At 37.9% G+C, this 23,313-nt stretch overlaps 2 protein-coding genes across 16 annotated transcripts in view; one reads left to right on the top strand and one right to left on the bottom strand.

Moving 5' to 3' along the window:
- Window positions 1-14,668, top strand: part of LOC117406782 (protein FAM168A-like) — a 62,208-nt gene extending 47,540 nt beyond the window's left edge. For 7 of the 13 annotated variants that reach the window (XM_059028322.1, XM_059028327.1, XM_059028325.1 and 4 more), the window contains 5 exons: window positions 2,718-2,843; window positions 6,263-6,405; window positions 7,648-7,822; window positions 8,583-8,714; window positions 9,503-14,668. In XM_059028322.1, the coding sequence (XP_058884305.1) occupies window positions 2,718-2,843; window positions 6,263-6,405; window positions 7,648-7,822; window positions 8,583-8,695 (557 nt within the window). In that variant the 3' untranslated portion in view covers window positions 8,696-8,714; window positions 9,503-14,668. The remainder of the gene's footprint in view (window positions 1-2,717; window positions 2,844-6,262; window positions 6,406-7,647; window positions 7,823-8,582; window positions 8,715-9,502) is intronic. The other 6 variants (XM_059028323.1, XM_059028326.1, XM_059028330.1 and 3 more) reach the window with 2 other exon arrangements.
- A 2,296-nt stretch (window positions 14,669-16,964) lies between these two features.
- LOC117406620 (tumor necrosis factor receptor superfamily member 19L-like) overlaps window positions 16,965-23,313 on the bottom strand; it is a 35,243-nt gene continuing 28,894 nt past the window's right edge. For 2 of the 3 annotated variants that reach the window (XM_059028318.1, XM_059028319.1), the window contains exons 9-12: window positions 23,055-23,276; window positions 22,536-22,725; window positions 20,690-20,739; window positions 16,965-19,109 (exon numbers count right to left, since the gene is read on the bottom strand). In XM_059028318.1, coding sequence (XP_058884301.1) covers window positions 20,692-20,739; window positions 22,536-22,725; window positions 23,055-23,276 — 460 coding nt within the window. In that variant the 3' untranslated portion in view covers window positions 16,965-19,109; window positions 20,690-20,691. The remainder of the gene's footprint in view (window positions 19,110-20,689; window positions 20,740-22,535; window positions 22,726-23,054; window positions 23,277-23,313) is intronic. The other variant, XM_059028320.1, reaches the window with a different exon arrangement.

A 23,313-nucleotide genomic window follows, 5' to 3' on the forward strand; every position in this document is an offset into this window, starting at 1 on the left:
ACATGTAGCTGTTATCTTCAGTCTCACTATTACTCTCTATTAACTTTACGTTCTCCATTTATGAAGTTTTTTTTTTTTGGAAACCACTGGTTCCACAATATGGTTTGGGGAAGTGAGAGGTGGTGAACCAGAATCCTGCCCTCCAGGGCACTTTTATCAGGCCAGCCAGAGGCCGCGTCTACCACATGGACCGCTGAATGGTTCACAGAAGTGCAGACAGGGTCCTGATGCTGTTTCACAGTTTTTTTCTGACCCCTGCATGTAACTTCCTCATCACAAACATTCAATTGAGAGCCCTTTTTATATTCCCATCAGTCTTCAGGAAATCCATTTGTATTTTTCTAGCCCCCCCAGTTGAAATATCAAATGATAAATATGTCCCCTGGTTAAACTGGACTACATTCCTGCGTTTACAGCATTGTCACCACACATCTTTATATTTAGAAGAGCTTTAAATGAATAACCAGCCATTGAATACCAAGGGGTGGTTCAGAAAACCCTTTCTCTGGACTTCCTCCAAACTCCTCAAAGCTGGGCCGAGCGTGTGAATAACATTCTGGTGTGTTGCGGAAATTACAGTTCTGCCAACGCCGTTTTTTTATTTTTATTTTTATTTTACTTTCCTACTATTCTCAAAATAGAAGGAAAGTAACTTTTTCACTTTTTTTCACTATTGGTTGGTGTGCCATAAAAGTAAACGCAAAAAAAGGAGGCGGACAGGTTCAGTGTGATGCGAAGATTTAACAGTACAGTTCACATACAAGAGTAAGAAGTATAACCTCTGCTTTATTACCTGGGTGGATACTGATTTTCACAGCAGAAGAAAGTTCCTTCAGTGCCTTTCCCAATACACCTGCATCAAATATGCTGCATATGCCCCCTTGTGGTCGTATGTGTGTATTGGAGTATTATTTATAACTTACAACCGTTTTCTTTGTCGTCTTTTTTTTATCAGTATTTATTTTTTCTGTTTTAAGATCTTGTTGTATTAGAAGTATTTACTTAATCAGAATTGACATAAAAAAAAAAAAATAAACCGAATAAATTATCAGCACGATAAAATAGGTACCCCTAATTATGTTCATAAAGCTAATGAGAGATAAATGCCAAAGACAAACCACAAAATCCATTTACAGTAATGCTTATTACTGCAGTAACGAGGTGTACTTTTCTGAGGTGCTGCGGTTCCTCCTTCACTTCTGTCTCCCAGATACAGACCAGGCTTTTAAACAGTCCTTGCTGTGCATGGTCTGCATTTTAAACCTGCTTCTGGGCCTTTCTGAAACATTTTGAATGAATAGAAACATCTAGGCATTTCTTGTGAGAAATAAAATGTATATTTAAAAGGAGTTGGGAGGATTTTTTCGCAGTACATCTTTTTTTCTTTTAATTAGGGCACATCCTGTGCATAAATGAACCGTTTTTTGGACTATTGGTGATTTCTGTAAGGCAAGTTTCCACATGTTGGTAAGATGACTCGGCTAGGATCCTGACAAAGATAGCAGACGAGAAAAATCAACCCAAAAACCTAAACTTGTTTGCCCTTATCGCCAGGAGCCAAGTTAGGTTTTTTTTATGTCAATAGAACTCAACAGTTTTGATGTTTTTCTCAAGGCAGCATTTCCATTTCCATCAACAGTTTGCATATAACCTCCTTTCCAGCTCACTTATAATTGTTTTTAAAGAGGTACTGTAACATCACATTGAAAATGACTCAACAAAATGAAATAGGTTTATATTATTAAAACCGTTGACTGCGGGTTTATATAATTGTCTAGAAAAGTTTCATGCATAGAAAAATGTATTTAATGGATCGAAACATAAAAAAAGTGGAACACATTCCTTTGTAGAAATGTAAGGTTAAAATATGATTTGCCTTGTTGCTTTTTCCTGATGAAGCCATTTGCCAAGCTTTTGTCTAATTGGTTAATGATTGGTTTATGAAGATTGACCTCTCTTGATGCTGTAAAGCTTTTGACGAGAACACTTATTGATTACACTAAGCTAATTAATAAGTGCTGTTAATAATAATAATAATTTTGGAATATGATGCAAGGTTCCTTGCTCGGCTCCCTGTAGATTTGAGTTCAGTATGTTTGTGGTTTAAGGCGTATCGCATGCATACAGTAGCTGTAACACCGGGTGAAGATGGATTCATGGCTGTTTCACTGCCTTCCTGTTGAAGTGCTGGCTGTCTTTTGTTCACAAAAATGTGAAATATCAGAACATTCGCATGGCTTTTCAGAGCCTTAACGTCACAGGCCCGTGCATTATTTTCAGTCGATACAAATAAGCTTTCTTCTAGGATCGAACTAAACTCGTTTATAGTTTGAACTCCACAGCATGAGTATTGTTATTTATTTATTTTTTTAAATCATTGACAAGAGGACTGGATTTCACATACCAGCACACTTTTCTGACTGGAAAGCAGTGAGGTGCTGCAGTAAGGTTCGTTTGTTAGTGTTTTAAAAGCCACGTTCCCTCATTTAATTCACTTTAGATCCTTCGTGTCATTGTAGAGTGGAAGCATGGAAAATAAATAAGGCGTGGGCAAATAACTAATTTTATATATTGATTCAGTAGGAAATATTTACATTTTTGCATATCTAAAAAAAAAAAAAGTCATTACTAAAGCTATCAAGCCTGGTTGCGCTGTTTACAGGTCACCTCTTGCGTGTATGCTGTATAACATCCTTCTTCTGTTGTCTCTGCCTAAGCAGTGCTGCTGGTGAAGCAGGGCTGGCCGCAGACCTCAACCTCTGGTGCCACTGAGGGTTCCTATGACCTCCCAGTGGATGCTGGGACTGAGAACCGAACTTACCAAGCCTCTTCTGCTGCATTCAGTAAATATCTTTGTTTTTTTTATGGATTTTAACCCTGTGCGGGCTCAGTGTTGCATCTCAGAATCAGCTCTTCTGTTGCTATGGGACTATCCACAAGCCACAGCTTTATTCTAAAACAACTACAGCGATAAAACAGACCACATAAGGAATCAATGTAATTTCACGAAAATAAGAGCATGTGCCCTTTTCCACAAGATTTGTTTCTCTTTTTGGTTTTGTGCAGATAAGCGCATTATTGCTGTTTTTGTAATGCCTTTGGGTTTGATCTGTGTTCTTCTCACCTCTTCTTCACATTGAGCTTATGTGCCTGTATGATAACAAGGTAACAAAGTAATTGCTTTAATAGGGATCCTTAATAGGCATGGGGTCCTGTATCGCTTTAACCTCATGCATTTTGAAAATGGCAACCAGAGATGGAAAGAGGGCTCTTGTAATTGCATAGCTGCGTCATTCTACCTGGGTTTACTTTTGTTGTTCCACATACCTGACTTTCATTTTGTGGCTAGGAGATATACTGGGTTAACGTCAGTCTGTACTCCTAAAATAGACTCGAAGGAATCGGCCTATTAAAGGAGTGCTGACCAATGCTTCCATTTTATTACTGGTCTCCCTTTCATTATGCTGAGAATCTTTGCTGCTTTAATTATGATCATTTCAAATAGACTAGCGCTATAGATAAGCTAGTGCGTTTGTGGTATTCTTATCTGATTACAGCTAGATCACTGGAGTCAGTTTTAACTACAACACTTGAAATGACAAGTAACCAGGATCCAGTTGCAACTGTTGATTTAATATTGCTCGTGCTTAAAAGAAAATGGTCTTTTAAAACCTTGGTTAGCACTTTGTTAAAACTGGAAATGGCTCAAACTGTTAAACAATGGGAGTTCAATTCAATCCCATCCATATTAGCAATTGTAATTGTTTTGCTTGTATGATGATCTATAAGGCACAGGGTAGGTGCAGTAAGTGTTTGTATTGAAATGGATTGGACAGAACTATAACGTTCTTTAATGTAATTTGACTCATTTTTTATTGAGTTAAAATACTGTATTTAGAGATCTTGGAATGTAGTGCTGAGAGCAAAAATGCTGTTATCCTGAATATGAATACTTTGTAAGTTATGAAAGCACAGCATCTGCATCCACGATATTTAAAAACTTGTGCATGTTTATTTGCTCCGAGCTGTCTGCCAGCTGCTTGACGATGCATTTTTCAATTAAAAAAATAAGCATGGATGGTGTCGGCCGATGTGAATAAAGCTGATCTGGATTTGACCTACATTTTAGAAACTGGAAAAAAAAATTGTTAGCAATGCCACTTTTCTTGGAGGATTAACAAAATGTGTTTTTGTGTTGCCGTTCACAGTAAATGAAAATTTCATTAAAAGGAAAGGGGGAAAAAAAAACACTTTACAGAAGGCAGAATTTTTTTTAGTTTAAAAAGCAGAAAGAAAAGGCTTTTGGCCGGCAGGGTTTTTAGTAGGCCAAGTCTAATGAGCCGCACCTCTTCCACAGTGCTGTCCTTCCTCACCCTGTTGAGCTCATGTAAAGGTTTGTAATGCCAGTAACTGCTTATGCAGACGTGTATTGGGTATAATGGGCTCACATCAACATTACAGCCAGTTAACATTTGATATTTCATTTCAGTAGCATTTATGGAATTGTTGTGTTAAATAACATGACTGCAATACAAAGCAGCTACTGAGCTTTACAATTTCCTGTTTGAATCATAACAACCCTAGGTTTACAAACTGAAGGACACCGTAGGGTAAAGGTGTTCTTAATATTACTGTGGTGTCATCAGTATGCTTGTATTATTACCCAAGCACAATTGTACCAATTTGTACTTGCATGTATAAGATCTTGAAGATACATTTCCTGATTTCTGTAATACTATGTGGAAGAAAATAAAAATAAACACAACACAGGGATGTGTGCGGGTGTGTTGAACAGAATGGGGTTCAGACAGTCTCGCAGGAGCCCATTCCAGGCTTTTCTACCAGCTGAGAGCGCAGGGGTGTGAAGTGGAGATGGATATTGCAATAGTTAAAAGCAGGAGTGCTGAGTCAGTGGAGGCCTAATGCAGTCACGTATTCCAAAGGGGCTGATGTCTTGTTCATTTCACTTGTTTACGATGCACCCTCCCTCTGTGAGGCTAAAATGCACAAACTGCTACAACAGTTTTGCCTCCAAGGGAAATAAAGGAACGGTTATATTGAAGTTGATTGAGTGATTCGGGTTTAAGCGTAGGTAGAAAGCGTGCGACAATAAGTTAACAAGATGCAGATACGCCTAACGCAGTTGGAGATAATCCTGTTTTAGGATGCATTTACTAACCACGGTCTAGAGTACATTTCTGTGACAATATTTAGCAACCTTTTCTTTTCTTTCTCTGTTAGAATTGAATTGTCTGCTGTACTGCGATAAACAGTAACTTTTTGGTTCACAAAAACTTGTCTTCCTGTGATTTTTTTTTTCTTTCTTTTAAACATCTATTTATTGATGTTTCACATTATTCTTGTGATCATTTGTAAAGTACCCGGTCACATCAAAGGCACATTAAGGAAAAAGCTTTGGTAACTGCTTGAAGCCACTTTCTAGTAATAACCACTGTGGAGCTGTGCATTAGCACCTGTCAGCACTTCATTGAATAACCTTTAATTCAGTTACTAGTTAAACTGCTGTTCATTAAATTAGTAATGAATCATCCAGCTTATTATAAAGATGTTTGAAAAACACCTGGATTCATCACCTGTTGTCAGCATTCCAGAGCATTTGCTTTTATACCAAAGCTTGTCCTCCCCACTGTGTTACCACCATTTACCAGCAGAGGGCAGCATTGGGGCATGATTGACACGCTTGGAGAATGATGCTGTTAAGGTCTTAAACTTTGAAATATGACTTGCAGCATTCATCTTCTAGTTTAGTTTATTCACTGGTTGATTCTTAGTATGCAAAGCTTTGTACTGCCCCTTTTATAATTTTCATGACGTGGTCTCATTTCTTAATTTACATTTGTCATACAGATGACCATAGTAGTAATGTCACATATTATATCATACATTTATCATAAATAACCGTAATGACTGTTAATATGCATTCTGTATCTCATACAAAACTGTAGAACCTGTATTAACTGGTCACCAAATGGACTCAATATTGGTGGCTGCTTATTAGAAGGGCTTCTGTCCTTCTGTTGAATAAACAGAAACAAGAGAGTCAATTCTAATGGCTGTTCAGAGCAGGTAAGCCCTTCATTCAGAGGACTGTCGATATACAGGTTTTACTGTAATGCTTTGATCTGTGTTGTGGGGGTCGGTTGACGTTACAGAAGTATTGTAACTCGATGCATTGTTTATGGATATTAGGTGAGAGTTGAAGCTTGAAATTGTAATGTGTTTCTTATTTTGTTCTCTTAAGGATACACTGCTGGGACTCCCTATAAGGTCCCTCCAACTCAGACTAATGGAGCCCCTCCACCCTACTCCCCATCACCAAACCCCTACCAGACTGCCATGTATCCAATCAGAAGTGCCTATCCACAGCAGAATCTCTATGCCCAGGTAGGTGCATTTGCCACGCTGTGCTGTCTTGGTGTTTCTGTATTGCTTTTAGTAAAGCCGCGTGGTGTGTGCGGAGCCTGGGTTCTCCAAGTTAAAGCTGCGTGGTTGTTTTTCTTGCATTGTTCTGTGTAGTTTTCTTGAAAGTTACACAGATATAACAATAAAGTTAGCAGTCATTCATTAGCAGGGCACGATCGCCTGCTTGTAAACGTTTCCACTTTTGTCGCAGTTTACAGTACAAAGCAGATCAGCATGTTTGCCAAATCGTTCGGAGAACCAGACTTGCAAAGTGCTGATTCAGCTTTTTGTTAGAGTTAACACTGTTAGAGAGGTTTTTGTTGCTTGCAGTGGTTATTTCACTTCCGTATTTGTTTTTGTTCCTTGCACTGACTGCCTGCACCCTTGGCCTCACATGGCCCTGCTACCAGTGCAGTCTAATCCATTACTGTCATAGGAAACAATCCTGTAATTGAACATTACTGCAGTAAGAAAGACTCCAGTCTTCCATTATCATTGAGAATGTAACCTCATCCCAATACAAAATGACTTTTTATTGTCCTATTTTTTTTCCAGTTAGCACCTTTAACAAAGTCCTGGCAGTTTATTAGATTTGAAAAGGTAATTGTCTTTTTGTCAGCAGTCCATTTTTCTCTGTAAGCAATACTGTGCACTGTACTGTGAACAGTCTTTAGTCGCTCCCATCCAGATAATAAAGAAAACAGTACCTGGGTGCACAAAGGGTTATATTGTTTTTAACCCTTTGCTGCCCAGTGTCCAATATATTTTACATTGAAAAAATAGGCATTAAATAGGTATAGGAACAAACCCAGGGCAGTAAAGGGCTCATATTTTCAATTAGGTTTGCAGAACACCCCACACTGTACAAGTTCTGCTGTCTTATTTTATTTTCTTTAGAGGGGTTTGGGATAAGGCAGTAGAATAGAAAACCTGATGTCCAATGTAGGAACAATAAAAAAGTTAAATGCCTTGCACTTTAGTAATCTTTCTTACCTATTAAACAGCCTCTCGGCTTTTAATTTCCAAAAAAAAAAGGTTTTCCTCACTTTGAGACATCTGACAATCTGAAAGCAAGGGGAATATGGCTGAGAACTGAGCCTGTACGATTCAGGCTCGCATTAGATACTGTGGTGACATGGAGGCCATGGAGTGGCACGTGTTCTGTACAAACAGTATAACTCATGATTGTTCCTCCGCTTTTCTCCTCTCTCCTCCTCCTCGCAGGGAGCTTATTACACACAGCCTATGTATGCAGCCCAGCCTCATGTAATCCACCACACCACCGTGGTGCAGCCTAACAGCATTCCCTCTGCCATCTACCCTGCCCCAGTCCCCGCCCCCAGGACCAATGGGGTCGCCATGGGTATGGTTGCCGGGACCACCATGGCAATGTCAGCAGGTATGATGGGATGTACAGTGGCTCTGTTGGTTTTATTGAGCTTGCAGATTTTAAGTGTCCTATCCTGACAGATCTTCAATTTATTTCATCAAAGTTGTACTTTTTTTTTTTTTTTTTTTTTTTTAAAGTTCTAGCTCCCTTTACACTTGATTTAACTTAAGATAAATGACTGAAAATCCAGACTTACTGTTATAGGTTTTGTGTTGTGTTTTTTTTTTTTTTTTTTTTTTTTGCCATACAACCTCACAAAAATCCCAATTATAAATTGAATTAATTTCCGACTGTAAACTTAATTAGGTTTACTTTACTAAAACTAAAAACCTGTCTCAAGACGCTGTATTTTTAGCATAGACATGTTAACCGGTCCTTACTTTCTACCAAAGACAACTATCTGTCTTAAAAGGGGATAGTCTCATCAAAAGAGCCATGTTGTGAGCTCATATATGGTTCACGTGCTATCATGTGGACAGCCCTCTCTTAAACCCTAAGTAACCTTACAAGTATGGGATTTTGAGAGGAGTTCTCAACTAGACCTGTATTCTGACCTGCAGTGTGGAGAGTTCAGCACCAGTATTAATTATTCAGTGCAGTGTTCCCCACTTGCTGTTGTCTGTCAGCCCCTGGTGAGACTGATTAAATAATCTGCCCCTGGTATGTGACTGTTAGTTTAGGTGCTTTAGTTCTGTGGCAGACATTTTATTACCGACCTGACATTTCAGTTGTTGTTGACTCTCTCTTACTTTTTGTTTTTCCTGTTCAGGGACCTTGCTGACAACGCCTCAGCACACTCCAATAGGCCCACATCCCGTTTCCGTGCCAACATACCGGCCTCAAGGAACACCTGGGTACAGCTATGTGCCCCCACACTGGTAAACTCACCGGCCCATTTCATGTAAGTGAGTTTGTAGTGAAATGTAAATTCCTTCATTTCTACTTCCTGCTGTTACAGCATTTGGCCACTGACAGCACTAAAGCACATTTTCAAAAGTAATCTGAAGAAGTTGCAGGAAGCAACCTCAACTGTTGTATGTTTTTATTATTTCATTTTTTTAATTGGCAGCTATTGAACAAATGAAGGATACTGTAGTGAAACCAGAAAACCTTTGCAGAGCAGTTTCTGTGTTTTGTATAAATAGTTAATTCTAGGAGAGATTCTAGGAGTAAAGCCAAGTATAGAGAGATTGACAGTGCTGCATTTAAAGCTTAAATATGAGGGGGCCCTGGTCATAGTCTCATGGAAATATTTCCTAAAGTAAAAAAAAAACAAAACGAACAGCTGCCACCTTTCCTTGATTTGAATGATCTATACATTTTAAAGTAATTGAACAGCCTGAATTACGAAGGCTGCAATTGTTGTTTTTTTTAAAATTGTGTTAGTAAAATATTCAGAGATCTAATTGATTTTGGAAAATGTGTTACCATGCAGGATCTGTGTTGAGTAACCACCTGAAGTGTTACAGTGCAAGTCTACAGTAGACCAACTCGACAGAAACCTGCATTCAATCCATTTAGAACTTTTTTTTTTTATGAAAAGTGGTAATGTAAAAGACATGCACAAGTATCATTATCGATCTATTTGCACAGTTTACAGATTTTAAATGTAAGCGAACAGCTGTTGCACAAAGAGAATACATGCCTGATAACAGTGTGTTTGTTTTTACTGTTTTTTCTTTCTTCCAGATCTGGAGTCAAACATTGTATGCAACTACTCAAGTCTTACATTGGTGCTCGAGTGCCCACACCACAGCACCGAGTGTTTGCAAGAACAAAAAAGTGCTCGGTTCACTTTATGCATTCTTTTTAGTGATTTTTGTAAAAGCTGCTTTTTTCCAAATTTCTGCCTCCTTGTTTTTTCCATTTATTTTATTTCACAGTAACTCCAGACTGACACAGACCAGTGGTAGTAGTAATGCTCTTTTTTGTAATTCTAGTTATTTCTATAGTTTCAGCACAGGGCCAGTTCAGTGGTGAGAATGTATGCATTATTTTCTTACGCTGTCAAAATGAAAGCAAAACCAACAAAAACAAAAAAATAGACATTAGCACAGCGTCTTATTGAAAAATGGCTGACAGACTTTTATGCATCATTTATTTTTTCTTCCAATTTGGTTTGAAAATTCCATTCATCTTCCAATAATGAAAAGGGTGTCTTCCAGTTTACTAGTGATTTATTAGGTAGAGTAATTATTATTATTATTATTTATCTGCTGTATGACAGTATAAATGTGGTAATAAACTTCGATTCTCACTAGTTAAGTCCGTAACATTAGCTTTTACTGCTGGATCTAGGAAGCAGTTTTATTAGTACCGTAAAGATCTGAAATCTAAATAAATATTTATTTATATATACAGATATATATAAGGCAGAGGATTTAATGAAGTTGAGAAAGTAGCCCCCCACTGAACTGAAGCAGTCATCCATTGGAGGATTGGTGGCAGATTGGTTAACAGAACTATTCAGGAAAATGTTAAGTATTTAAAGGGACTTGGAGATAGAGATAGACACCTGCACTGGATAAGTACAGTGCATAGAACTTTAGGCTGAGGTTACAAATGAAAAGAACAGCTTTTGGAAATGTCAAACCCATTCGTAATTGGCGACTCAAGGAAGGATATTGCCCTATATCCATTACAGGCAAATATAGACCCTGTAAAACACACTGTTGACAATATGTTCTGTATAGACCAACACAATTTAGTAAAAAATCTTAAGCTATAAGAATAGTAGTGGAAATGTAGTGGGGAGATTAATTAAAATGTTTTTAAATGTGTAAGAAATACCCAACGGGTTAGGATCTTCTTGCCAAGGGGAGAGGCTTGTCATCTTTAAACTTGTTGACAGAGTCCCGGTAGTAGGTATTGGGCAAGAGCAGATTTGAAGGCGGATCAGTTTCAGCGTCGCCTCATTGGAGGGTTTTAGGCTGGTATTTGTTTATCATGTTGCTCCCCTGGGCTACAGCAACTTGCATGTTTTCACTTCTAAAATCTTCTAATCCAAACGATTTCAGCTGTTTCTTGCACTGGAACGGTTGTTTTCCCAGAATATTTAGTAATGCTTTATTCGTGTTAAAGCAAATGGCCTACCTGAGCAACTGACAGGGATGCCCTTACACACAAGGGAAACGCAGCGAATGACTAGATGGTAAGAGAAAGAGTAAACACTCAGGCTTTTGAAGGATATTGAAAGATGGGCAAACATCCAAATAACACATTGCTGTGCTCCACTCCTGTCCTGTATTTAACCCTTCGTGCTTTGCCTGCGGACACACCACTTTGTCTTTTTTTTTAAAATACTGGCTCGTTTTACACACTCCAGACTCGCATAGAAACACACTCGCTGACCAAGATTGTGATTTGTCTTGGTGTGTTTGCAACACTATGATTTTTCAAGTCAGTTGGAATATCATCTCTCAATGATAGTACAGAACTGTGTGGCTCTGTATCTACTGCAGACTGGGTCTTTGCACATCAGTCTCTACATTTAAATTCAGTAATAGTGACCACATATCAGAGTAACTCTATTAAATGATGGTGTTTAGATGTGTTGCACAGAACATTTATAATAAACTATGCTAATTAAAAGGTACTTTTAAATTCACATGGGCTCTTTTGAAGGAGCTTTTTATTAAAAAGCCAGTGAAATATATGGTACCCCTTTGGTCTGTCTATGTAAGAGGAATATAAATAACTACATATATAACACTACCATTTGTTGTTGAGGCTAGTTAACCACTGATTTCAAGTAGCAACCATTTGAACTACTATAGCAAAAAAATTAAATAAATAAACACATTTAGCAAAGTATTAGCCAGATAAGAAGAAAAAAAAATATTCACGTATGTAATGGCATGTATAATCTATACAGTGTGGATGTGTTATACTGTGTATGCATAAAACCCAATCTTGTCCTTACAAAGCATGGTTGCGCGAGGTAGATACTGTAAAGACTGTAACCTTGGTTTTCCTATTTTTTTTTTTTTCTTGAGGTTTATCATATTTCCTAAATGATGTCTTATTAAAAAATGTAATAAGAAGTCGGTCATGCATGGGTAAAAGTTTAAAAGATGGCCAGTTGTCTGGCTTGCAAGCAGTTATATGTTGGGAGTGGAACTTCTGGTTTAATATTCTGTGGTTTTCTCTTGTCTGTTTAAATCACATTCCATGGTTTTATATCATTCTAACATGTAAAAATGCATTATGGAAATTGATTAGGTTATACATGTTTTACATGAGCTAAAACACTCCCAATTTGTAAACTGAACATGCATTTTTATTAAATCTGCCCTCGCAGCTCAGCTGGAAGCCAGCATTTTTAATGACGAAATACAAACTGCTTTATTGACAATAAAATACCATTCGATGTCTCATTTACTTTTCAATATCTCCAATTAGAAACAGCAAATTGGTCCCAGTCCCCTAACTGATGGAAATGTGTACAATCCACTTCAGTGTCTGTTCTTTAAACAAACACATTTCTAAACAGGGACAAAGAACCATAGGTACCGAAGTGTTTTTTTTTAGGCATTCACATTGAGAAAGTGTCTGCATTAAATTCACTGATGTGAACTAATACACTCTTAACATATCGTACAAGAGCCTCTTTTAACACAGGATTGGGCGCCCTGCAGCTTTAATAGGCTGTTTCCAGAATAATACATGTTTAATTAAATACAAAAAGAAGAAAAAAAACAGTCAACTTCTTCGTGTTTTCCTGGTCTTGACTTCAATTTGCCATGGGAAAATAATGACCATAATGAGTATGGTTAACTGTGAAGCACCTTGCTATGGTCACTAGGGCTAATGAATGGAAAAGTTCCCAGAATAGAAATTAGATGAAGCAATTTCCTGTGATAATACCTTTGCCCATGCCATGGCTGTTTTCTACAGACATTAAACATTTGACACAAATGGGAGTATGTAATAACTAGAGAATATAGAGCTGGTTACATAGTTCAGCCATACTGGGACTGTTTCTCCCAAAACAAAGACCATTGAACAATCTTTTGTAGGTCTTTGCTAAAAAAAATGTACTGTAATGCAAGACTTGAACAATACATTTTAATAGTTGTACTGGCCCAGTTTAATGTTGAAGTACTTGGAGTACAAAACAAGAAAATCAAATTTAAAAAAAATTAACTTCCAGAGATTAGTCCGTGTGTATGAATATTGCCTCCGGTATTTTAAACAAACAAACAAAAAAAAATAATAAAAAAAAATAATAATAACTTAGGTAAAAACCTTTTTCAGTTCTGATATGTAATTTAAGCGCTTTTTACCATAAGTGTTATTTAAGTTTTATTGATTGATGTTTATTCTTAAATAGAGGAACTTTTCTGGTTGAACTGAAGTTGGATGCTTCTTTGAGCTTCAGGGAGCATTTCAGAACACAAGTCTGTGGGATTTTTTTGTTTTTATAAGAGCTTTGTAACATTTTCTTTCACTTAGGACGAGGCAAAGCAAAACACACTGACAGATGTGAAAAGTGGCCAAGTCTGACTTAAATACTTACAAAGATATTAACTGATTGCAATGGACCACATTTGAGAACTATCGGTCTAGAGAAGGGTTTGGTGTGTAAAATGTAAAACATTTTAGAAAATTGTGAAATAATTTAGCTCTGAACTGCATTGTATGCCTGTCGACTCTAGACACAGAACTGGTCTAGAACAGGTTTAGCAGTAAAACAATTGGATTCCAGAATGAGTCAATGGGGAAAGCTGCTGCTATGGTAATGCCAGCCTCTAAAATATACACACATCCCGGCACTGCTTCCTATCTCATTGCGCTCCTGGTAACTCTCTGGCCTGTATTAGTTATCAAAATTATAGCACTGCTGTAGCTTTGTTTACAGCTTCTATGTACACACACAATTTCTTCTTAATTTGTCAAGGCATCTTGGGGAGCACTTAAATAATACAATTGTTTGGTTTTCTTTGTCAGAAATGGCCACCTTTTTTACATCTGTTATTGCTCTTAGATTGCCACGTGTCCATGTGGTGTCCTATGCAGTATATTGATATTTCAAGCAACGTAATGTGCGTTTCTAATGTTCCTATAATAATGACAGTTTAACAGATTTGTTTCTCCGTTCGTTCCAAACTGATGTTTTTCAGGTGTGCGGAAGTAGGACGTGAAATAAAATTAGAACTTTCTAAATTCATTTGGAACTTTGTGTGTCTAGATGAAATTGTCAAGGAAATAAGAATAAAAAATAGAAACAAAACACATTTTAGGAAGAGGTTTTCCAGGAAAACATTTGAAATAATGACAAAAGATTACATTTGGTACATAAAAATACAATTTAATGTGCATCTCTTCTTTCAAATCTGACCAGGTTAAATACAGCTTTAATACACCGAAAAAATAACAGGGATGTGCAGGTTGGCAAAAAAACTAATCTTTTTTAAAAAAAAAAAATTTTAAATTTTTTTTTACTGAAACAAATATTGTGTTGCTTGGAATGTTTAATGGCACAGGGCTGAACAGATTATGAAAGATTTACACTATTAAGTTCAGATTTTATTTAATTCTATTTCAATTGCAGCTTTGGAACTTAATTTAAATTTTATATTAGAACACTAATTGTGAAGCAAAAAGTGGAAATTCAAGAATGTCTTCCAAACTTTTTTCTAGAGTGTTTGAAGAAACAGCACCTATGAAGCGGAAAGACCCACACAGTCTAGGCTTGTGAATATGAAGTGCACATCTGGTTTTATTATTGTTTTTGTTTTTGAAGATCAGTTAGTGATCTCTGTGACAGAATTAAGCCAAGTTTGTAATTGTATGATATTTACTGTAAGATGTAGAACATTCAATAACTATTAAAAATCTTTCCAAAAAACAAAACCACTTTATAGTTTCTGGTCTGTTTTTATTTGCACTTTATTCCACATTCCCTTTATAGAAACCACAACAACAGTCAGGCAAGGAAACAACTTTATTGAGCTTTTAAACATGAAAAACATGAAGTTCAGTTCACCTACTGTGGTGAGCCTATATTCCTGTGGGCTGTTTTTTTGTATTTGTTTTACACCAGATTACTATGTACACAACCTGCCAAAAAGCATTTGACAGGATGTTAAGGGGTAGTGCACATCATTCATAGAGGAGGTCACATAGGAGGAAGCAAAAGGACTTGCAGCTGCAGGAAGTGTTTCCCTTCTCATAAATGAAGTTCCTCACTTCCTTTTGAGTGCCAGTGAGCTGTGAGTCACTATTGTTTAGAATCTTACTTGATGCTTCTTGCATAATAAACATTTCCGATGTTTTAAATGTTAGTGCAATCTTTTTTTTTTTTCCTTCTGGTAGCTGCTGTAGTTAAGCATGCTGTTTTAAGTATACAGGGCTGAAATGAAGGAAATTGCTTACAGGGCATCCGTGTACCACCACTTATACAATACCCCTTAATGTCTGACCTAATAATACAAATAAATAAAATAAAAACACAACTTCAAATGATTGTTCAGGGATAATGGATTTCAATAAGGAAAGGCTGAAACACTGGATATTGCAGTGGACAGTGAAAGTACAACCATTTTGTTTTTTTATATCGTCTACATTTTTTATAATATTTAATTTCTTATTTATAAAATGCCCAGAATAGGGGGAACCATCTCACTGGTTAACAAGTGTTCCAACCTGTGCAGATATGACACCATAGCAACACGGCTGTCTGCCTGATTCACTTGACAACCAATTCCCTTTGGGAGGGGTGTGCCTTTTTATAAGTGTAATGACACACTCCAGGGTGTTTAACTATGTCTCACAGCCTGTATGTTTAAGCTGTTCAACAGGCACCCCTAGGCGTGCGGATATTGGACTATATTTGAACACCCTGTTGAGTGTCATTGCTTTCTTAATATACTGTGTTTTCAATCATTCTTTTTTTTTTCCTGCTTGGATCATTATGTACAGTCTCATCAAACATTTATTTCATTTATTACATAACAACTTCTGAAGTGAACAGATGTCATCTTTTCCATCTATTATGAATTACTTGACGGTTTCCTGAGTTTTGGGACCTTAAAACCCACATTAGAAAATGAATGCAGAACTATGAATTAAAACAACCCCACCGTGGAAATCAGGAAGTCTGCCGTGTTCAGTTACCGATAGTTTTATTGCTCTGTTAATTGCACAGCTTTGTTGACCAAACAGGACAGTGTTTAACACAATAACATTTTCTTGCCTATCATGGTAAAGGGAACAAGTTGTGATGAAGTAGGGTCAGACAGGATGGAAAGAGGGGGTGCTAACCGATCCTGTCTCTCTCCATGACACCCACATCTAATTTATAGATAATGGCTAATTTTAAACCATAAATCATTACCAGTTAATCAGTCTTTTAATGTTTTTCATATTTCTTTAAGGGTACAGTAGATTCAATCTAATGCTATGGTGTATGTCTATCCTAAGAAGCTGTGAAAATTGCACAGCCTTCCAGGTAGCGGTTTCTATTACACAGCATCAAATAAAACAATTCCTGAAATTAAGGTGCGGCAAATATATATATAGCACCTTTCATAGTGAACCACCAATCACAAAGCGCTTTACAGATATATATTAGATATATACTGTGAACTATATGCAGAGTCACTTACAATAGGACATTGATTTAACATCTCATCCGCAGGATGGAGCACAAGGAGGTTAAATGACTTGCTCAGGATCACACAGGAAGTCAGTCAGTGGCAGAGGTGGGATTTGAACCAATGACCTTCTGGTTACAAGCCCTGGACTTTAACCACTACTCCTCACTTCTGTATAGCTATAATGCAGGGATGTTTAACCTTTTGCAATGCCTTCACGAAGGCAGGATAAATGGTATGAACAAAATATCCACAATGTTATCCAATTGCTTGGTATTAAAACAAAAAATTCAAAAGGTGTCACACTGGGTATTCTGCAGCATCTTTAACGTGGCGTCTTGTCTGTCACAAACTTCAGATGAAACAAGGCTATAGGGTTTTTATGTTGGGAATTCGTATCTCCAAGTTACAGGTGTGGCTGAATACTGACTCACCTATACATGGACTTAAGTACCAGTTCACCTCTGGTGCACAATTTTGTCGAGCGCTTTGGAGTAGCATCACAAACAAGCAGGTAACTAAAAAAAATAAATAAAACATGACACAAGCCAAAATCAGGTTTGTAATTGGTTTCTTTACTTAAAGAATACAAAATCTCCAGCAAATGAAAAAAATAGTAAAAATAAATTAAGCCTACAAGGTTGGAGATGAGGTTTTAACCGTGAGCATTTCGGTTAACAATGCATTAAATTCAGATAGTAAAAAGTACCGCAAAAAATGTCCAAGCAATAAATTACAAGAGTAAAAGAGAAAAACAATGTAACTTCAAAAACATTGCAACACAAACTTAAAAAAAATACAACAAACAAAAAAGCTTTGTAAACTCTACACAAGATGTTATTGTAAACTGTTTTAACAACATGTCTGTCCCACAAAAAAGTGGTATTGTCCTCAACTTGTCCCCCCCAATTTCTTTTTAAAAACTTAACACCGGCTTAAGGTTGGGATCTGCTGCCAACGTGAGGTAATAGCTTTTCAAACATCACTTTATTTTGTTTATATTTCTGACAACCCAGCCTTTAAGTTCAGTATCCATGATGCCAGAAGGAAGTCAGCAGCTTAGTTCATTGAAAATGGGGACAACAACATACGTGTATGCACTGCGAGACATTAATACTTGGTCTTTTATTCTTGTTTTGCTTCTAACCCCTGAAGCGAAAACATAAAAACAGTTGCCTCAGAATCCCCAAAGCCATGTTAAAAGGGGAATGTTTTTTTGAGGAAACCCAGTTTAGGTATTTAAAACAACCACAAAAAAGGTGTCATAAGCATCTGAAAATGATCTAAAATGGGAGGTAGGTTTATCGCTTTACTCATACTTATCCTTTAAAATCTATGAAAACTTCGCTGCACATGGATGTAGACACAGAAACTGACATTGTAGTGTCTAACAGAGCACTGAAGCTGGTGGAAAAAGTTAACCCTTATGATGTTTTATCTGACAATTCTTTCTTGTTCAATGAGGCTGGTTCCACCTTGCTTTACACATTGATTAGACTGGTGGGTTTTCAACCTTTTTATATACTTGTGGACCCCTAGAAACAAAGTCACTAAAACTAGCCCCCCCCACCCACTCACTCAAAGGGGTTAACATCTGACCTAGAAAAGTACTCTTGCATGCTCTTGGAATGCAATTCAGAACATTAAAAAAAGTAAAGAAAGTAAATTATTATTGGTAACTACTGTGTATCAAATAAAAACACACCTGACGAAAAAGTAATTTCAAGTACTCGTCTACAAATGACGCTTTAATGTTGAGCAGATTCACTTTTTTTTTTGCTTGATCAAAAATCTATCCATGGTCAAATTGGAGCTTTTAATTTTTGCAAGCGTCCTTGGTTGCTACCTAATCATAACTGTGCATGACGCGAATGCTGTTTCCCCGGCAACAGTCCTTCCCTTTCACCATGGTCTTTTCCTGAAACAGTGCATGATCCCCACATTTATGCTTAAATCGTTATAACTTATTACTCTTTTTGTTTCAGTTAATTTGAATTATTATTTAACCTATTATAAATAAAATGAACAATGAACTGGACTTGCTTCCCAGACCCCCAATAACATGGACAGGGACCTCCGGTTGAAAAACGCTGGATTTGACAATGTGTTCTTGTAGTTGATTCAGACATGTACTTGTCATACTTCCTCAGTGATACAAACCATTTCTTACATGGTTGCACAGTACATTATTAATCATCAAAATCCACACCCCTTCAGCTTGTTAGTGCTAGAGATCAGGTTTACAAAATTCCAGTGAAATTCAAAGAGGCCAGGAAAATTGTTTCTAAAAATGTTTTTCATTTCATTTTTTTTTTGTTATATGTTCTTACAAAAATGTGCCAAAAAAATATATATATATATTTATATTTTTTTAAAGCACTGTGCTTGGCTTGCATGCAAGTTTGTTCAGCTTTTAGAATAAAATGCACATCCAAAACGACAATCTTATTAAAATATTTTGTTCATAAGCCTCTGCTTTAAAACTAGAGACCCATTATTTGTTATTCTATTGAAATACATCTGAAATACATTACAGAAACGCTTCCATGTCGGGCCCTGGATAAACCCCCTCCCTTTTGATGTCCAGCAATGTGCTCTACAGGGTCTTTCCTCTCGGCTTCTTGCTTTCTGCATTCCTTGCACACAGACATTGGCTGAATACTTCAGAGCTTTCGAATGTTCTTCTTTCAGTTGTTTACCTGTTAGAAGAGAAAAGGTTTGGATTAAAGAACACTTGTCCAGTGTCGTGTCGCCTAAATCGTAGCCCTCGGCAAGAACCATCGGTGTGCGTCAATGCCTGCAACTACAAAAGTTTGCATTGTGTCTCCATTCTTCTCTGAGGCTAAATCAGTCTTTCACATGCATTTCCAGGAAAACAAGTTTCACAGGCTCTCTGATTTCCTTGATGTCTGTGACACACCTCACTCACACGCTACACCTAATTTTCTATCAATACACAAATGGCTTGACAAAAAAAAAAAATCAGGCTAATGGTTTATTTATTGAGCGGACACCTTTATTCAACATGACTTACAGAGACAAGGGTGTGTGAACTATGCATTAGCTGCAGAGTTACTTACAACAACGTTTCACCCTAAAGACGGCGCACAAAGAGGTTAAGGGACTTGCTCAGGGTCATGCAGTGGGTCAGTGAGTGAGCCGGGACCTCCTAGTTGCCCTTTTCTTTAACCACTGGACCACACAGCCTCTTACGATCCCAGAATAATGTAGTAATAACGTCTCCCGTTTATCCTATGACGCAACAGAAGATTTTGAATTTGTATGGTACAGAAACTTAAGAAATGGGCTATACAAGAGTTCTACTCACAAACATGTTTACACTCATACAACAACATATTTCAGAGGGTAACCAAATAGAGAATGGAGTATAAAAAAAATTCTATGATGATAATTGTTCCTATTATTATGGTTCTGACAGAGGAACTGATGTAACACCTCCTGAGTCTGCAACATTGCTGTAACCAAAATACCTGTGCTGAGATGTCACTGGGATTTATCCTTGGGTCACAGCATTGAGCATGTATGGAAAGGATACAAGTACTCTGTGTATTCAGTATGCACACACTGTCAAACTACAGTACCTAGTCTAAAGCTCACAGTAGAATGGGTGTGATCCGTAAACAGCCTGGTATCTCATGAGACACACACAGTAAGTTAAGCTAGTCTATTGCTTTGTACAGTAAATGTATGTTTGCGTCATGCTTAACAGTATACAGTAACCCATTGTGGTTTATAGCCTAACTTCAATTCATTGACACAATTATGCCAATCACATGAAAATGTTTTGCAACCCATTATTTCCATTGCAATTATGTGTAGCATTAATGTTCCCTGAACAGCAAAGGTAAAGGTATTTCTTTCTCACAACCTTCAACAGAAGCACAGGGGTGAATGACGTACTCTGAAAGCCTGCACTGTGTATATAACTGGACACCATTCAATCACCTGATGGGAAACACATGGGAACGCCCCTGCACACACACACAGACACACAAATCTTAGAAAGGTTATTTGCAGATTAGAAACAGGCCTTTTTGAATAGAAATTCCACAGTGTTCAAAGTGAAGGCACTAAATCCTAAACCCCAATGGCAAACAGATGGACACCGGACTGCAGACAGCAGCAGTTGGGGTAGTACAGAAAAGGGCTTAAAGCATTCCACAGATGAGCAAGTACCAAGGGCAACTTGAAGCGTGTAGCGGAATAACTGCAGGGAGCCGCAAGCACCCACCACCGAATTACAAAACTCTTCAATTACCTTCAAAAAACAAGATTAGCTTCTCCGAGCCTTATGATGACTTTTCTGTCCTGTTAGAAATAAAACACATTTAAAAATATCTATGTGGTAATGCTTTGTCATAAGGAAGAAGCTGGAATTGAATTTAGGGCCAGGGTTGAAGAACAATTTTTTAATTTTTTTTGTTTTTTATTGCGTTTTGCGCCCTTTTGTCCTTGCGAGACCCATTGTTTCCATTATGACCTGTGCTTTCTGTATGTATTACTAACACAAAGATAACTTTTAATGTAACTGATTTCACTAAAACCTGTCAAATTGTTGTTCAAGGCTCTTCTTTCCATTTGCCATCTACTGGTTTTAAACGTCTACAATATCTCTGGCACTTACAGCACAGATACCCTCACTATTTAAAAGTTTGTGAATGTCATATGGATTATTTTATAGGCACAGTTCCCAATTAATTGAATACAAGTTGTAATGTTTTCTTATGTTCTTCTAGCTGTTCTCACTTTCCATTCCTTCAGCTCAGGTTACTGTGCTCGGAATATGATAGCCACCTCTTATTTAATGAGGTCTGTTGGTGACAAAGCCTGGGTTTTTCTAAGTTCATTGACATTTGGAAAAGCTGTGCATCCCTTGGCTCACATGCCAAGGCATGATTCGGACTTCCACATGACGCAGGGAAGTGTAACAGGATTCTACTTCTTGACTGTGTGGAAATTTAAAAAGCATTTTTATACTTTGTTGTAAATCGGTCCAAGTTTCAGTTCATCTTTTTCTAAAATGTTTTTTAGCTTTACTTCTTGTGTGCCTAGTGTATTTCTCAATTGTCCGTCATTTCCTGAAGCAGTATGGATGTCTAGGAATTACTCATTAAGCAGTAAGTGCAGCTGATACACAAATAAGAACGTAAGAAGAACATAAGAAAGTTTACAAATGAGAGGAGGCCATTCGGCCCATCTTGCTCGTTTGGTTGTTAGTAGCTTATTGATCCCAGAATCTCATCAAGCAGCTTCTTGAAGGATCCCAGGGTGTCAGCTTCAACAACATTACTGGGGAGCTGGTTCCAGACCCTCACAATTCTCTGTGTAAAAAAGTGCCTCCTATTTTCTGTTCTGAATACCCCTTTATATAATCTCTATTTGTGACCCCTGGTATTTGTTTCTTTTTTCAGGTCGAAAAAGTTCCCTGGGTCGACACTGTCAATACCTTTTAGAATTCTGAATGCTTGAATCAGATCACCACGTAGTCTTCTTTGTTCAAGAATAGATTCAATTATTTTAGCCTGTCTACATATGACATGTCTTTTAAACCTGGGATAATTCTGGTCGCTCTTCTTTGCACTCTTTCTAGAGCAGCAATATGAGGTCTTACTAATGCATTGTAAAGTTTTAACATTACTTCCCTTGATTTAAATTCATCACTTTTCACAATATAGCCAAGCATCTTTGTTGGCCTTTTTTACAGCTTCCCCACATTGTCTAGATGAAGACATTTCTGAGTCAACATAAACTCCTAAGTCTTTTTTATAGATCAAACCTTTATCAGAAGAACTTCACAAGGCAGAATGCCTACCTTTTCACTCAACAGAGTCACTTCACACAGAAACAACAGATGATTGCAGTCCAGGTTTTTATTCCAATAAGGTCCTTAACATGTACATACAGTTTTTTTCTGGTTGCCTCATGTGTCCCACAGCCTGTTTTGGGCTGTTTTCTGTGCACTAAAAAGCACTGCAGACTGAAACACTGTAGTTATTCAAAACATATATAGTTTGTAATATTTAGGGACAAAAATCTGCCACACTAGTGCCAGAGTGCTACCACAATTACCCTGCGCTCTGCAGATGTTTCTCCCCTCTACTCACCTCTAGCTTGCTGTCTCCTGGTTTGAGCCGCTTGTTCTTGGACCATGCTGTCGAGGCCCCCCCCAGCAGGGATTTCTGCTCGACAGGCTCTGTATGCGTCGTGTCGATGGAGTCGGTGTCGCTCGATTCAGGGGGGGTCAGCTCCTCCAGGGGGGTGGACTTCAGCTCGGGAATATGGGCCACCCGAAACCTGCAGAGAAAACAACCAAGACGAGCAAGGGGGTCACAAACCAGGACAGCTTCTGTACAAGGCTGAAATCCAAACTTCTCCAAATGTGTACGTAATCCTACCATTGAAGTGACTGAAAAGCTATCTGTGGATTGTTTTTATTGCTTTGCAATAAACCATCTCAGTATTTTCTTGTATATATGCTTGCTTATGTCTGTTAAAATCACATCAGAACCCCACTGCTACTGAGACCAGACACAAAAGGCTTTAACCCTCCCAGTTAAATAAATGAATTAATCTGAACAAATCACTCAAAGCCCCATTTTTGTCTTTTAAGAACAGTTTCTTACCTTCCCACAGAGAGGATGGCCATTTCGCCCGGCCGGTGACTCTTGGTGCCCACTTTGGTGGTCTTTGTAGTGTCGATGGGCATCAGGAGCTCAGGCCACTTTTTCTGGCTGCAGCGGGTGCAGCAGGTGCCCATGGGGGGTGCCAGTCCGTGCACCGTGTGCAGGTGGTGCTGGTGCCGGCACAGGTTGGGCATCGCTTTGAGCTGGGGTAGGGGTGGAAATCTGAGAGACACAGGAAGGAAGCATGGTCAGCGGGCTC

This window comes from Acipenser ruthenus, chromosome 8 (assembly GCF_902713425.1).
Source record: "Acipenser ruthenus chromosome 8, fAciRut3.2 maternal haplotype, whole genome shotgun sequence".
NCBI lineage: Eukaryota > Metazoa > Chordata > Actinopteri > Acipenseriformes > Acipenseridae > Acipenser > Acipenser ruthenus.